The sequence below is a fragment of the Rattus norvegicus genome, chromosome 16 (genome assembly GCF_036323735.1).
Source record: "Rattus norvegicus strain BN/NHsdMcwi chromosome 16, GRCr8, whole genome shotgun sequence".
Classification (NCBI taxonomy): Eukaryota; Metazoa; Chordata; class Mammalia; order Rodentia; family Muridae; genus Rattus; species Rattus norvegicus.
In genome coordinates, this window is record NC_086034.1 from 50,645,459 (window position 1) to 50,662,320 (window position 16,862).

General features: G+C 43.4%; 1 protein-coding gene across 22 annotated transcripts in view; it reads left to right on the top strand.

Annotated features, from left to right (window-relative positions):
- Nucleotides 1–16,862, top strand: part of Tenm3 (teneurin transmembrane protein 3) — a 2,726,621-nt gene that overhangs the window by 2,660,727 nt on the left and 49,032 nt on the right. For 18 of the 22 annotated variants that reach the window (XM_063275416.1, XM_039094506.2, XM_039094510.2 and 15 more), the window contains 5 exons: nucleotides 772–1,021; nucleotides 1,701–1,721; nucleotides 9,430–9,662; nucleotides 10,817–10,971; nucleotides 11,685–12,559. In XM_063275416.1, coding sequence (XP_063131486.1) covers nucleotides 772–1,021; nucleotides 1,701–1,721; nucleotides 9,430–9,662; nucleotides 10,817–10,971; nucleotides 11,685–12,559 — 1,534 coding nt within the window. The remainder of the gene's footprint in view (nucleotides 1–771; nucleotides 1,022–1,700; nucleotides 1,722–9,429; nucleotides 9,663–10,816; nucleotides 10,972–11,684; nucleotides 12,560–16,862) is intronic. The other 4 variants (XM_039094513.2, XM_039094515.2, XM_063275419.1 and 1 more) reach the window with 1 other exon arrangement.

A 16,862-nucleotide genomic window follows, 5' to 3' on the forward strand; every position in this document is an offset into this window, starting at 1 on the left:
GTATGTGTGTGTGTGCACACGCACATGTGTGTATAACTTACATCACATAAATGTGAAGCAAGACTACCCATTGACAGTACAGTAGAGTAAAAACAGGGCTTCATAGGCCAGCGCTATGTCTCAGTGTGCATTGTGTTCTCGCTCTCAGGATACCTATAAATAAATACTCTCTAACTTTGTTTCCATAAAATATTTTTAAAAACTCATGGTAAATTCATAAGAAACTCATATTCCCCGGGTACGTTTTATTAATCAGGTTACTATATAATATTTTCCACATTGATTAACAATTAGACAAACTTCCTGTTCCCTAAAGGATATTATATAGAGCATGGTTCTCAAATGCGGTCGCACATTAAGATCACCTGGAGAGTTTTTGAAAATCGCAATGCTAAGGCTGCACCCAGACCAATTAAATCAGAATCTCTTGGGGTGAGGACCAGCCATCGGTATTTCTTACAGCACTCCAGACTGTTTCGGTGTGTAGCCAAGATTGAGTATGACTGGTATTAAGAATTTGGGTTTCAAGCTCCTCCTCTTAGTCCTTTGTCCCTCTCACTAGTCTTCCCCTTCCTAACAAGCAGTACTTTTGAAATGCACCATAATGATCCTGATCTCTTACGTAGGTCACAGATAGAGATCTTTCCGTAAGAACTCTAAAGTTTACAGTTTCTAAATCAGAAAGCCACCGCACTGTGCTGAGATTTCCAGGGAATGTGTTGGCTTTTTTGTCACCCATTTCCATCATAAGAAACGTGTCCTTTCTTTCAGGTATACTGTACAAAGGAAACGGGGAAAATCAGTTCATCTCTCAGCAGCCTCCGGTGGTCAGCAGCATCATGGGTAACGGCCGGAGGCGGAGCATCTCGTGCCCGAGTTGCAATGGTCAAGCCGATGGAAACAAGCTTCTGGCCCCAGTGGCGCTAGCCTGTGGGATCGACGGCAGTCTCTACGTAGGGGATTTCAATTACGTCCGGCGAATATTCCCTTCTGGGAATGTGACAAGTGTTTTAGAACTAAGGTACGTCTTTCCTCTCTTGGGGGTTTTAATCAGAGACAAACATCGTACCCTTAAAAACAAAGCTGGATGAGATACCCTACGCTGATTTATTTATTTAAGCATACACCCCGAAGTTTAAAACTCACTCTAGAAAGAACAGAGTCCTTAAGTAGAGATAGAAGGATGACAATCTATAGTATTATTAAGGGGAGAAAGAACAGAAAGTGTACGGAAAACAGCTTACTCGCCCCAGTGATCTTTCTGCAAACTGGAAGGTAAAGCCACGTGTATTTTTAATCATTTCAGTTTTCCGTAGGGTAAATACGCAGCGTAGGTATCCATCTTTCCTTTCACAGCAGCTGAAATGGGGCCTGAGACGTTTTCTCTGGAACCAAGACAAGATAGTAAATGAGCAGGAGTGTGGGACATTCGGTGGGGTCGGCCATTCGGTGGCCAGAATGCAGACAGTCAAAAGAGCATGGCGCTGTCCTGACCTAAGTGTGATTGTCAGAACCAACCAATTCTGACAGCAGTTTGATAAGATTTTGCCTACAAAGTTCATTGCCAGTGTTTTCTCAGCTCACCGTTTTCCATACACGTAATTAAACCGCACTATTGATCTCACTATATTTCAGAAGCCTTTTCTAACTCTGCTTTCTTTCTTTTTTTTCCTACCTTTCTTTTATCTGCTTCCACCAAGAAATAAAGATTTTAGACATAGGTAAGCATCCCGCTTAAAGGTTCTTGCATATTTTCCAGTGTCCTTTTCATGTTTCAATGTGACTCTCTGAAATTGTTTTTTAATAACACCGTCTTATGAGGAAACTCGGAATCACAGAACATCTAAGGAATTAAAGCTGCTTAATTGGACAGTTATATAACTCACTGCAAAATATATTGTGTGATGGAACTTCAGAAATATTTTCAAGTTGGTTCATTAAAAAGAAAAGTCTTGTCATAAAGAATTTCAGATGTGCAGCCACTGAGTTGTATAACCCAAGTCTCATGAGACAGAACAAAATCTGAAACACAGCCAGGTTTAAAGAGGTAGGATAATGTGACCAGAACCCAGGACAGATCACGTCTTCTTACTGGCACAAAGCTGGTTCAGTTCGGGAAATGACTTGAGAAAAGTAATCTGAAAATACTGTACTATGGTAAATTTTTGTTTGTTTCTTTATTGTTTTGGGACAGGGTTTCTCTGTAGCCCTGGCTGTCCTGGAACTCAGAGAGCTGCCTGCCCCTGCCTCCCTAGAGCTGGGATTAAAGGCTGTGCCACCACCACATAGCAAAGTTTATAAACATATATATATATATCTGATCATTCAGAACATACTGCTGAACTTGGAAGTTTCCTCCTCTGGCCTATGATTCGTAATTCTCCAAATTGGAAGAGTTACTAGGTTCAAGGAGCAATGTCTTTTGTGCCATTATTATGAGGAGAAAGACTTTCTTCAAAGCAAAAAATGAATATAGATTACCATCAGCCCAAAAGTTTCCATATCCCGTTGGTGCGTGTACTTGCCTGAAGATGCTTCATACAGTGAACCCTTGGGATACTTTTCTAACAGCCGCTCTTTAAAGACGGGGGGGGGGGGGGGGACAGAAAAGCTTTAAACTTCTTTAAACAAAAGCTAGTGAACGCAAGGGTTAGACTTGCCAGATCTAGTTTGGCCATTAAAATATCCAGTGCGATCATATGCTAAACAGGCAGTGGTATTTTACCAGATGTCTTAGATGAGTAGGTCAGTAACTCACCGAAACCGTTGTGGAGATTGACAGCCAGCAAAAAGCAGAGTCCCGCCGACAGATGTCTAACTGTTGCAGATCAGAGCATGGTCCCAGGACCCTCCCCTAAGATTCCATAATGCTCTTACACTTTCCACGTGCTAAAGATCAACACTGAGTCACCCCGGAACGCTGCGCGTACTTGGGGAAGCCCCGACAGAGTATCAATACTTTTCTGCTTGCTTTCTCGGTAGTCATGGGAGGAAGAGGAAGGACAGACAGCGGCATGTAAAAACGCTGCAGGTGACACAGAAAAGACTGTGAAAGCCTGCCTTTTAACACACTGACCAGTGTGCCAGGCACCGTGTCAGATACTTTGTGTACGTTATTAGAGAGCCGCACAGTAATCCCCCAGGTTACACGTGAGGTAGGGTCAAAGGGCATTTCATCCCATCACAGGATTCACAACTGAGGAACGTGAAGCAGATTTGAACCCCTCTCGTGTGCATGCTCTTTCCTCTGTATTATACCTGTCACGATTAATATGTTCCCTGTGGCTAGGTTTCTATAGGGAGGTTCCCTAAAAAATGAAAAAAAGAAAAAAAGAAAGAAAAGAAAATGGCTAGACAACTATCACCTCTGAAAAAAGAATGTCTGTTTGGACTTGGGAGTTGTTATGCCGTGGAATATGAAGTCAGTATATACCTCCTCGTGGCATTTGGCAGGGACACTGTAATCCCCCTTGCCTGTCCTCTGTCACTTCCTCCTCGAGTCATTCTGACCACAGTTGAGCTTCTACATTTCCTTTCTGTGCCCCCGCCCCCCAGGCAGGACCTTTGCAATGTGAATCGCCACTGGATGAGCGTTAAAACTGTTAAATGATCGGTCCCCATGTGGGAATGGTAATCTATGACAAAGCTCTCAGAGACTCTCATATAATAACAAACTAGACACGTATGTGACCAGCTGATATCATCAGCATTATTTTTTAACATGTCATATCTCATGGACATGGTTCTTGGCAGAAAACAAAACTGGGAGATACCGGCATAATCAGGAAGTTTCCAGAACGTGTTGATACTTGAGCTAGATCTAAAAATAAAATCTGCTCGATCAGGACAGCAAGAAGAAAGGCATTCACGGGATGGGGAAACAGTGGAGAGGAAATAATTAGATTGGGATCTAAGACAAAGTGAGCAAGGTATTCCAATCAGGCCTACCCAAATAAAGCAGGGGTTCATGTGGGTAACAGTGAGGTGTGGGTGAAGCCAGTTACGATCAGCTTGCCGAACGTCGCTTTGAGCTCACTGAAAAAAAATGTCTCAGAGTGGGGAAATGGTTTAGGGTCATGAACAAGTGTCATGTTCAAAGTGACCTGCTAGGAATATTAATGTGCTTGATAAGATCGCTTAGGAAGTTAATGCGCCAGACCACGAGAGTCAGCGTGCCTGAAGAGAAGGCTGAGCAGTGAAGTTGGCCGTAGGAAGCCAGACTGTGTAGTTAGAAAGATGAAGGGAAGCCTCACCCAGTGGCACATCCCAGCGCTGGGGAGGCCAAGGCACCAGAGCACTGCAAATTTATAGCCACCGTCGCCTACAGAGTGAGGAGGAAAAAAATGGAAAGGCAAAAATGTAGAAAGCATATGAGGATTTTGAGCCCCGTTCATTAAACAGATAATGACATCATCGACGAAATTAATGTGTGTTTAATAACTATCTGAAATGACCTGAGAGAGATCAAAATATTTAAATCCATTAGAGCTTCCTTATTTTTATGAAATCGCTTCCAAGCCTAGTGACACAGGCCTGTCATCCTAGGTACTCAGGAGGCTGAGTTCAAGGTCAGCCTGGGAAAGTCACTGAGACCTCTCAGGAAAAAAACAAACAAATGCGTAGAAAAGGCTTGAGCGTGCATGATGCCTCTGCAGGGGAGCGCTTGCCCTGAGTGGGTGAGGCCCTCCTGTCCATCCTCAGTACAAGAAGAAAGACGTTTATTTAAAGGAAAGGATGGCAGAAGGAAGGAAATAGAACTCAGGAAGAAAATGAACTCCTGTCAGCAATGCCCTCCTGTTTGCCAGCCTGACTTACGTTACAGAGCACTTGTGAGCGCCTCAGGAGCAGGCAGTAGGAAGAAAGGAACTCACAAAATGCGCCTAATCCCACATATAGGAATGGCACTGTCAATTATAGAGGATTCGGTACACATAGAGGACATGCTTCCGGTCTTCTTCCTGTGCCTCATGCACCATAAACTGTCATTAATTATACTAATGGAAACCCTAATAAAAATACTGGCCAAGAATATTAAGATGCCGTCTTATTACTTAAAGACTCAAATAGGATGCTGTCATGCCAAGTTCTTAAGTACTTCTAAAATATTCTGTAGGATGAAATTCCTTGGTTGTAGTTAGTCATACTCGGGTATCATTTAATATGTCTCTTAAGTGGGGATACTAAAAATGATTGTAAAATGGGTTTCTGTTTGATATTCTAAACACCGCCTCTCTGATGCTTACTACTTTGTGAACAGACCCCTTTAGTAAGACAGTAAATTTTGGCTTACCCCTGTTCAAATTCCTTTAGTTCCAAATTAAGAATTTTAAGCAATCACAGTTTACAGTCATCCGGTCTTCTGGTTACCACGATCTAAGCAGCGTCGCTTTTAGACATAAACAGAATTTGTTCTGCTTCTTCTTATGCCCTGCGCGCTAAGAGCTGTGGCACCTTCCCAGTGGAAAGATAAAGGTGTTAATAGTGTGTATTCTCTGTGCTGTTCTCCACAAGTTTTCCCTCCTCTAAGGTGGCTGAATTAGGAGAACATAAATGTACCCAGCCCACACTGGCCCCTGGATCTGTGTCCAGTAGGCAAGGTTATAGGAAAGGTGTCTTAATAACTGGCATCTGGGTCATCCTGCATGAGTTAAGAATCAAGGTGCAGGGGGCTGGGGATTTAGCTCAGTGGTAGAGCGCTTACCTAGGAAGCACAAGGCCCTGGGTTCGGTCCCCAGCTCCGAAAAAAAAGAACCAAAAAAAAAAAAAAAAAAAAGAATCAAGGTGCAGGGTTCAGGAGATGTCGGCTTGAGCTCACGTCCTTGCTTTTTGCTGTTAGTCGCGATCACCATTTTAAACCCTCTAAAACAGCAAAATCTCAATCAATACCAGAAATGCTCTCTGTTTCTACTGTTGAACAAAGATTTCCCCAAAACTCAGTCTTTGTAAATCCCTGTGCCTTGTGGCCAACTGCAGACGGCTTCCAGTCAGCATGACCACAGATTACATACTAGATGTGTGTCTCATCTGAAGCTCACAGCCCCTCTGTACCAAAACACCAGCCCCTCGATGACCTCTGGGCCACTAGAAAGCAGCTGCTAATGCACCCTGTCAGGGAATGCTTGAGGTGGCCTGAGTCAAACCCCTGCTGTGTTTGTGATTCAGAACTCCTCTGTCAACTGTCAACTAAAAATTCTCAAACTCACTTTTATCCTAGGTTGTTTTGTTTTTGTTTTTGGTTTTGGTTTTGGTTTTTTTTTGGTGGGGGTGTCTGTCAGGGATTTTACTTAACTTTGTTTTTAGAATTTTATACATAAGTGCCATATTTACATAATTTCTACATCTTCCACTTACCAGTCCTGTGCTCCCTCAGTTTTGTGACTTCATTATTATTATGTGCGTGTGCGTATGTGTGTATTTATGCGTGTGTGTATTTGTGTATGTCTGTGTGTGCATACTGCTGAGTCCATAGTGTGTTATTCATATGCACATGAGTTTAGAGCCGACCACTTGGGATTATATAACCTGTCAGAGAAGCTCATCCATGAAGAAAACTGATATATTCATATTCTCTCCCTCCCTCCATCCTCCCTCCCTCCCTGCCTTCCTCCCTTTACTGGTAGACTGTAACTCTTCTTCTAGGTGTCAGACCTTGTAAAATTTCCCCATCCATGTTGTCATGTCAATTGGTGGTATCATTTTTGTTCTATTTTAGAAGCCCTGTGGAGATGTATTCCCACCTACGTGATGCTATGGTCTAAGGGTAGCTTTCCCAGCTGAGACTGCACCACCACTCTTGGACCATGAGCTCTACCAAACTGTTCTAAACAGAGGAATTGTGAGACCTTACACTCATCGGATAAAGATGTGCAGCTTAACTCACAAGTGTCTGTGTCTTCAGGACACTGAGGCAAACTGTAATCCCAGCACAGCAGAAGTAGAGGGAGTAGACAATGAGTTTGAAGCCAGGCTAGGCTACAGTGTGAGCTCAAGGCCAGCCTAGGTTATATGATGAGACCATGTCTCAAAAGAAAAAAGAAAATGAAGCCCCTGTGTGTCAAGGAAGGGAGGAGATTCATTATCCAGCAGATCTACTCCCCAATACTCAGATAGCCAAAATCTAATGTAGCAAAATGAAGGACATAGTTAGAAAGTATGCATGGGTCCTGTGACTTTGTTACAATAAACCTTGGAACAACTAAGAGACATCTTAAGATGATCCCAGACATCGCTCTAATACTTTAGTGTATCCCAAATTGCTCATTTATCAGCAGAAATAAGCAAATTTGGATCTATTTACATTCTGAGACTTTCCCCGCCCCAACATTTTCAGGAAGCAAGTGAGACCTTTTAGCATTATGAAAGGCATATTGAAATGTCACATTAGACAGGACAAGAGTAAATAATTAAGAATTGTGGGTTCCAGCTTAGTATGTCTCCTATGCTCCCCTTCCAGTGGGAGAAACACTAGCAGAAATTCTAACCTGTTGTTGTGAGAAAAGCCTCTTAGAGTAAACTACACACATTCACCACTTATAATAGCCATGAAACGAGAGGTGGTACCGTGAGACTGCTCACTATGAAAGCAGGAGAGCCTGGAACAAAACCTCCAGCACCCACGGGAAAACAGCACTGAGGGGCAGAGGCAGGCGGACCTCAGGCCCTCCCGGACAGCTCTTAGCTGACTTTTCAAGCTCCAGATTCAGTGGAAGCCCCATCTCAAAAAAAAAAAAAAAAGCAGAAGCAGACATAAGAAGGCGGCACCCCTCATCAACACACACAACACATAGGCATGCACACACCTATGCCATACACACGTGCAGGAAAAATAACTAAAAAGAACATTAGGGAATGAGAATTGTCTCCTAACAGTTTAATAATTAGTAATAAAAATCTTCTGTACCACTTTTATAATTAAAATGTTCACATTAAGGCTTATACTACATGTTTTTAATAATTTTTTGAGATTATAATATAATTACATAATTTCCCTCTTTCCACCCTCCAAATTCATATGAATTCCTCCCTTGCATTCTTTAAAATCAATGGCTTCTGTTCTTTAAGTGGTGGTGGTGGTGGTGGTGGTGGTAGCGGTGTGTGCACGTGCGTGCGTGTGTGCGTGCGTGCGTAACCAACTGGCGTGCTCTTCCCTGGGAAGACTGTTATTTCTTCTGATCTCAGTCTTCCTCAGTTGCTTGCCTGTGGTTCTTTGTGTAGGGCTGAGGCCTCACAGGCTATCCCCATGTTACGTTAGCATGTCTGTTGATGCTACCCTTAGGCAGCCATGCTGATAAGACGTCAGGTATATATACCATCTCTTGACATTTCCAAGAGACACAATCTCACATGTCCAGATACAAAACAAGGGTAAATAAGAGTTTGGCTCTTTGTGTTTCTAAGGAGATGGAAGGAAGAGAGAAAGGGGGCACAAGACAGAGAGAGAAAATAAAGAACCAAGTTCATTATCAAAAGATACATATTATTTCAGAGGTCCCATCCTTACCATCCTCCCTGAAAAACCAAGTGATTTAAACTGATTTTAGCCGTTTCCAGAACAACCATATTGGCACACGATCTAAAAAGTCTGTATTCCTAAGAAAGCAGTGTTGAGAGATTGCCTTCTGCCTTGAATGTGTAATCTCATTTAGCCCCAGAGTTCTGAACCTTGTATCAGCACCATTTGCTTTTCTGGATTGTGACAGTGCAACTAAGAAGGTCACGATGCTACCTTTGCAAGGTAGCATTTGTTGTTGTTGTATAGCAAAAGCAAAAGTTGGTCGTCTGTTAAGTCAGTGGAGAATGTGTCAAAGCAGTCTTTCCCTGGAATAAACTCCATCTATCCACTGGGGGGAATGGAAAGAACTTGCTTCTTTGACTTAGGCTCCAGCATAACTCCAGAGTTCCTTGTCTTTAAGAATGGCTGTTAGTAGGGACTGAAGAGTTGACTCCATAGTTAAGAGGCCTTGTTCTCTCAGAGAACCCACCTTTGGTTCCTCATCTCCATGGCAGCCCCCAACAGTCTGCAACTCCAGTTCCAGGGAGTTGACACCCTCCTCTGGCCTCCTACACCAGGCATGCACATGGTACACACACATACTTGCAGGCAAAACATCCATACACATAAAACGTAAAGCACAGTAATGATCAACTAAATTAAAAATAGTGGTGGCGGTAAGTTGTTGAGTCCTGGACATCAAGCCAGAAAGGAAACTATCACAGACTCAAACATAACCCATGTCAGAGGTTTGCTACCTCAGATCCCATCACAGTCTCTTAGGTTACTGTCACTGACCCTGGTCTCTGTGTAGCCTGTGACAGTGGCCTCCAGTTCATAAGCACTGGAGCCTGTAGAATGTTTAGTTTCACCTTTCAGCTCCCTCTGTGTACGAGGGGTGGCTCTCTCCTAATGTCTGCCTATGAATCTTTTTACAGTAGCAACCCAGCTCACAGATACTACCTGGCTACAGACCCAGTCACTGGAGATTTGTACGTTTCTGATACTAACACCCGCAGAATCTATCGGCCAAAATCACTCACAGGAGCAAAAGACTTGACCAAAAATGCTGAAGTGGTTGCAGGCACCGGGGAGCAGTGCCTTCCCTTTGACGAGGCCCGGTGTGGGGATGGAGGGAAAGCTGTAGAAGCAACACTCATGAGTCCCAAAGGTACTGGAAATTATCAATTTAGGCTTTGCTTTTTACTTTACTTTTATATTTTATTATATTTGTATGTGTGTATATTAAAATATTATATTTTTCATATATAAAATCCATCTAGTACCTGATTGTTTAATGCAGAGTCTAACGTTCTCAAGTTATCTCCAAGTATGTTCTAGAGAGCTGCATCCCATCTACTGTTCTAAAAGCCACTTAGCATGTAGCTGCTGGAAGCTAGGTCGATTTTTACAGTAAATATAAGGTTTTGGATCGTTTAAAAACAAAACTCATCATACAACTTTTTTCGACTTTTCAAAGACTGAGGCCGCACTCCGTCATTCACGTCACGTCCTAGTAAACTTCAGAGCCCTTCATTGTCCTGGAATTTACTTGTCGTGACTGAGTCCCAGGCCTCTGTAAAACCATCGCTAAGCAACCCCGTTAGCTCTCACCCACTTCAGGGCTGTTCAACTTTTGTCTCTATGCCATGGGAAAAAAAAACTGCTTGCTATGAGGAATTTGGGGAAGTAATGGGCTAAAAATTCTGTGCGATAAAAGCTTTAAAGGAGTCAAGATTGACTCCTCGCCCGCGTATTATGCCCTCCATTACGATGCGGTTCGGTTTGGAAACTTTGTGATTTTCATTATAAGCAGGGAGGATTATGTGAGCAGGGGCTGAAAAAAAATATTTGCTATGCTGAATTATTCATACTAGCAGATTCTATTGTAAGAAGGTCAGCTAAACGCTAACCCCGACTCGGGTCTGTCTTTGTTGCAAAGAGTGTCATGACTGTAAGTTGACTCTAATAGAATGTAAGCCTGTCTCTATAACGTACGGCCTACCTTGGGACCATAAATATTACTCTGTATTTGAAACCTACAGGTTCCGTACCTATGAGGTCCTCACACTTGATAGAGATCCTTCGAGATTTGAATGCTTTGTTGTGTTTCTTTATATAAATGTATTTGAATTGTAAATGCCTGTGTAGGAGATTTTTTTTCCCCCATCTCTTCTTAAGATTTTACAGTCAGCAGTCTTACCTGCTACCTAACAGACATTTTATTACCAGGGATAAGCTTTGAATTTGTCACTGGGGCCTAAATGTTTAATCAAAATTAATCATTAAAAAAAAAATACTAACACTCACTTCTCTTCGACAAAGGAATGGCGATCGATAAGAATGGGCTGATCTACTTTGTTGATGGAACCATGATCAGAAAGGTTGATCAAAATGGAATCATATCCACTCTCCTGGGCTCCAATGACCTCACGTCAGCCCGACCTTTAACCTGTGACACCAGCATGCACATCAGCCAGGTACCGTGCTAAGCCAAGCTTTCTGTCTTGCTTCCGAGTGACTCCATTTGCTCTGTGGATGATCTGTCAGTCTGTCTCAGGTAGCCAGTGGTGCTAAGTTCCATTTACACAGGGATGGGAGTGGCTAGGGTACAACTGTTCTGTTGTATATAAACATAGAGTCTTCTGGGGGTCTGCATTTGATGAATTCGGGGGAAATGCAGAACAATTAACGCTAAGAAATGCTAAGCATGTGTAATAAAATCCCACTAACGTAGCAGCATGCAGATACTCCAGAAAGAACAAAACAGCTTAAATCGCTAATCTTTTGATTGCATGGGCTTCTTGAGTACAAGAGAAAACACACTATGATTAGTCCCGAGGGGCTTATATTTAGAATTAGGAACTTAACTATTGGCCTGATTGAGAACACAATAGAACACTAATGTATTCATAACCTAGAAGCCCTGGCATTTGGCTGTTATTACTACTAAAAGGAGCATGGGTGTTCGTATCTGTTGACTCGCTGCATAGAAGCGCATCTGCTGTCTGGCTAAAACCAGCAAATCTTTTCATGCACCGACTGCATTTTTAAATAAGATGTTACATCCTACATTTATCTCCACTCCATATTTTTTAGATTTGTTTTACCATGGCTATTCAATTTTAAAAGTTTATCAAATTAAGGCTGACTTCCCTGAATCGTCAAGCAAGTCATTTCTTTCTTTCCCAAGGTACGACTGGAATGGCCCACCGATCTGGCCATCAACCCCATGGATAACTCCATTTACGTCCTGGATAATAACGTAGTTTTACAGATCACCGAAAACCGGCAAGTTCGCATCGCTGCCGGGCGGCCCATGCACTGTCAGGTCCCTGGAGTGGAGTACCCCGTGGGGAAGCATGCGGTTCAGACCACCCTGGAGTCGGCCACTGCCATCGCCGTGTCCTACAGCGGGGTCCTTTACATCACCGAAACTGATGAGAAGAAGATCAACCGAATAAGGCAGGTCACGACCGACGGGGAGATCTCCTTAGTGGCTGGGATACCCTCGGAATGTGACTGCAAGAACGACGCCAACTGTGACTGCTACCAAACCGGAGATGGCTACGCCAAAGACGCCAAACTCAGCGCCCCGTCCTCCCTAGCCGCCTCTCCAGACGGCACCCTGTACATTGCAGATCTGGGGAATATCCGGATCCGGGCCGTGTCAAAGAACAAACCTTTACTTAACTCCATGAACTTTTATGAAGTTGCCTCCCCAACTGATCAAGAGCTCTATATCTTTGACATCAATGGTACTCACCAGTACACCGTGAGCCTAGTCACGGGTGACTACCTGTATAACTTTAGTTACAGCAACGACAACGATGTCACCGCCGTAACAGACAGCAACGGCAATACCCTCCGAATCCGAAGGGATCCAAATCGGATGCCGGTGCGGGTGGTGTCTCCTGATAACCAGGTGATATGGTTGACCATAGGCACCAACGGGTGTCTAAAAAGCATGACCGCTCAGGGGCTGGAACTGGTTTTGTTTACTTACCATGGCAACAGTGGGCTTTTAGCCACCAAAAGTGACGAAACTGGATGGACAACATTTTTTGAGTAAGTATACGAAATTTTTACTCGGCTTATAAAAATACTGATATCACAATAGAGACTGTAATAATAACTACATGCCTAAAGACTGGCAGGAACTATGTTACTGAGGTCCTAAAAAAAAGTCAAAATTATGAAAATTAGATGCAGAGCTCTGGAAGAGACTCATACATGTGAAATGCCTCAGAGATTACATTTCATTTAGCTCCATGGTAAATTTACCTCTTCTTAGGAACTGACATTTTGCTCCAAGTACACTTAGCAGATTAGTGACAGACCTTTCAAAGGACAAACCGTAGCTTTAGTTTTAGGCCTAAACCCTCTGGGTTCGGATTTACCAGGTTGATAAAAAGCTGACTGCGGTGGAAGCTTCCACTGAAGAAAAACTTTGAAAATCGTTCACAATGAACTTGGCTGGTTACCTCGGTGTGCTGCAAATGTTATTCTTATCAAACAGAGGGCTTAGCTTTTCATAATCAGTTATTGGAGAAGGTAAGCCATACTTTGAAGGACTTTGCAACCAAATGCAAATCGGGACCATTGGCCACCATTTTGAAAGCATAGGGGAAGGAGAAGGGGGTGTTTGAAGCCAGGGCGTCTGTGTGGAGAAGTGGGCCAGATGACATGCATTCTGGTCATGTTTTCATGAGGTCAGGGAGAGCGAAATGAAAATTAGCTGTTGTATATTTTATGGTGTGTGTACTTTACAGTGAGCGCGTGTGAGATCGTTTTCAACTGCTGGTTCACTTGGCTAGCATTGCACGAGCGAAGTAAGGTGCGCCGAGAGGACATGTTGACAAATTCAAACTAGTGCTTGGGATGAGAATTTCGAGTCCCTTAGTGTGATTTTTCACAGTGACATGTTGAAGCAGAAGTCTTTTCTCCAAGACCACACATCTAAAATCACAACAGAAGCGACTAGAAAAAGGAATCCCATACACAAATATTGTTCATAAGGCTGCTCTGGAATGGATCCTCTGCAGAAATCTTTGTTCCCCCTGTAGTTGGAGCGGCTTTTCTTTTTCCATGACAGGTTCCCTTTTAATAAAACGAATGTTCCCCAGCGGCATGGTTTTGTCAGAGGAACAAAACTTTTCAATTGAAGAATTACATTAAAATTCTGTTCTTAGCATTCCTTTTCCCTCATTTCAGAATCGCAATAGGAAAGGAATAAATTGGAAGTTAATGGAAGGCACTTCCTTTGCAGGGCTTTCAAAGTGATAGCGGGTTCTGTTGCCAAAGACGGAGACGGCACCGGAGAGAAAGCGCGGCCATTAGACAGGTCTGGGCAGGATAGCTGTCCTCATTAGAAGCTCCTCAGTGATGGCGGGGCCTCGGGTAGGGTTTCAATGTAGTTGAAAGCGGGGAGAGAAAACAGAGGCTAAGTTTCCAGTACTGTCTAAGACTCGGAGCTCTGCTCTGTGGGCCATTTTTGAACATGTCCTTGTTGGGTCCAGAAACTGACACTGCACGATTCTCCGTGTGGTGACACAGGAACTGGAAGCTGCCAGGATGGTTTCCTGAGGGCCATCGAAACTTGGAGAGTCAGAGAAACCGGCACACGGTGCCGTGGGGAAGGGAGGGATGAGGAACAGTTTAAACAAATTTGGGTTTTTTTTTTTAATTTCTTAAAGAAAAGGTGGCGAATCAAAAAAATCATACTTCTTTATTTAATATATATATCCATATATATACATATATATATATATATATATATATATATCCTTTGAGAAATAAAAGCACTTTCAAGAATCAGAGGTCTGGTCTGGTCAGCATTATAATAGGAAAAAGCATCATTCTATACAGCGGTGCTGACCATTCCTAAAGCTGTGACCCCCTCATGTGTTCCTCATGTGATGGTGACCCCCCAACTGTAAGATTATTTTTGTTGCTACTTCATATCTGTAATTTTGCTGCCGTTATGAATTGTAATTTAAATACTTAATGTGCAGGATATCTGACATGTGACTCTTTAAATGGGTCCTTCAACCCCGAAGTGGTCACAACCCACAGGTTGAGAACCACTGTTCTAGTAAGCCACAGTACAGACTTATTACACGACACATGTGTGTGAGGCCATGAGAAAGTGTAGCCAGAGAAATTGTTGTTGTAAAAATATAAAAATAAAACGGTAATGTTGGTCTCTTACCCTGCTAGGTCCTGCACCTCAGTGCCCCAGATACCTGCTAGATATCTTGGCAGAAACACAGCCCAGCCCCACACTTTCCTACATTCAAACCCTCACATAAAAGAACACACAACACAGTAAACTTAGATCCAATTGGTAAGATATAATTGCCCACTTAAACATACAAAGCCCGGTACCATCTATCCCTTGAGAACATTAATAACAACCTGTAAATACACAGAGCAGAATCTTAACATCACCTGCCATGGCTTCTCCCCTCTCTCCATCTCCTGTCTCCTCCTCTCTCATTTCCCCAATGTGTATTTAAACAGTCCCTTTCCCAGTTTTTTCATTACTCATTCTGCCCACTATATCAACTGTTCAATGCTTTTCCCCCCCTGCTCAGGTTCTACTGGCTCAACTGTCTCCAACTGTCTTCTCTAACCCTATTCTCTGAATCTAATCCCCCTCTCGCTCCCGACTCCTCCCTCTCTCTCTCCTAGTCTCCTCCTCTTCCTTCAAACTTCTCTCCCACCCATCCTTCCTTCTCCTCCAATGACAGGCCTCCTTCTATCCTGTACCTGCCCCTCACCAGTACTTTACAAATTCAATGGAGAGGTGGCTCTGGTGAAGTCACCTGAGTTCTGAGTCCATGACTAGGCAGCTGTCCTTGGGGGCAGTGGAATTAGCATCAAAATACAGTAACTTCAAGGCAAACCACAACAAGAAATGACAGCAAAAGTAACTATCTCAGAAGGTTATTATGAAAATATTTAAACTATAGCCACGCAAACTTTCTCGGGTATATTTGAAGAATAGATTCAACCGAACAGTATTTGCAAGTTACTTTTCTAATAAGATTAGCAGAAATATTTGGTTTAAAAGCAGCAACATGTTGGGCAATGGGAGGAGAGGCCCTTGGTCCTGCCAAGGCTCAATGCCCCAATGTAGGGAATGTCGGGGAGGGGAGGCGGGGAAGGAGTGGGCGGGTGGGGGAGCACCCTCATGGGGGGGGGGGATTAGAGGGGTTATGGATGGGAAACCAGGAAAGGGGATAACATTTGAAATGTAAACTTAAAAAACCAATAAAAACAGTAATACCTATGTATAATCCCAGCTCTCAGGAGAATGAGGCAGGCTGTGGACTGAGAATCTGAGGCTAGCCTGGGCAACACCATGGATTAAAAACCAGAATGAGCTGCATATTAGAACCTCATCTCCAGCTTTTGATTTTTTTTTTTTTTTTTGGTTCTTTTTTTCGGAGCTGGGGACCGAACCCAGGGCCTTGCGCTTCCTAGGTAAGCGCTCTACCACTGAGCTAAATCCCCAGCCCCTAGCTTTTGATTTTTTAAAGCAATGTGTTATTTATTTTCCTCTACATAGTCTCAGCATATATATATAAATTTTTAAAATTGCTAAGAACCACATATGCTTTTATAAAGGTATCTAAGAGTAGAAGAATTAAAGAATACAGAACTGCTAGGTCCAAATGAGACGACTTTTATCGTTGTTACTCTACATGCTGGGGAAAACGGCCACTTCCTCAAAGGGTCAGAACCCGTAAAGCCCCCTTTCCAAGGCACACCAAGCAGAGGGCGCTTCCTCTTGGGAGTGCCTGCGAGGCTGGAGGATGCCTACCACTCTCATAGCACAACACATTTTGTCTGTGAACCTTGGAGACAAGAAACGGGAAAACCTAGGCCCTACTTCAACTCAAAGAGAACTTGACCCGTTTCTGCTTACTCCACCCTGACCTTCACAATCAGTTTCAGTGGGTGCTCTAGCATGAGACGGGGCCTCTGAGTGACTGACAAGATGATGCAATTCTCAACTCATCTCTGGGCTTCCATGACCCAAGTCACTGGCAGGACCATATAGTGTGTGTGTGTGTGTGTGTGTGTGTGTGTGTGTGTGTGTGTGTGTGTGTGTGTTTGAGAGAGAGAGAGAGAGAGAAAGAGAGAGGCAGAGGCAGAGAGAGTGTGCTTAACCAGGAAAATAATAATAATCCTTTGCTGTTTTTGAGTTACCCAGTTAGGAGCCGTTGAATCCTGGCCCTGTCCATCTCTGACTCCAGCCTTGATCTTGGCTGTCTGCTGGCTGTTCTCTGGGCCAGTGTTAACCATCCTCCAGGCCCACAGGTGTCTCCAGTGTTCTCGTGTAAATGATCGGCTTGGAGCTTTT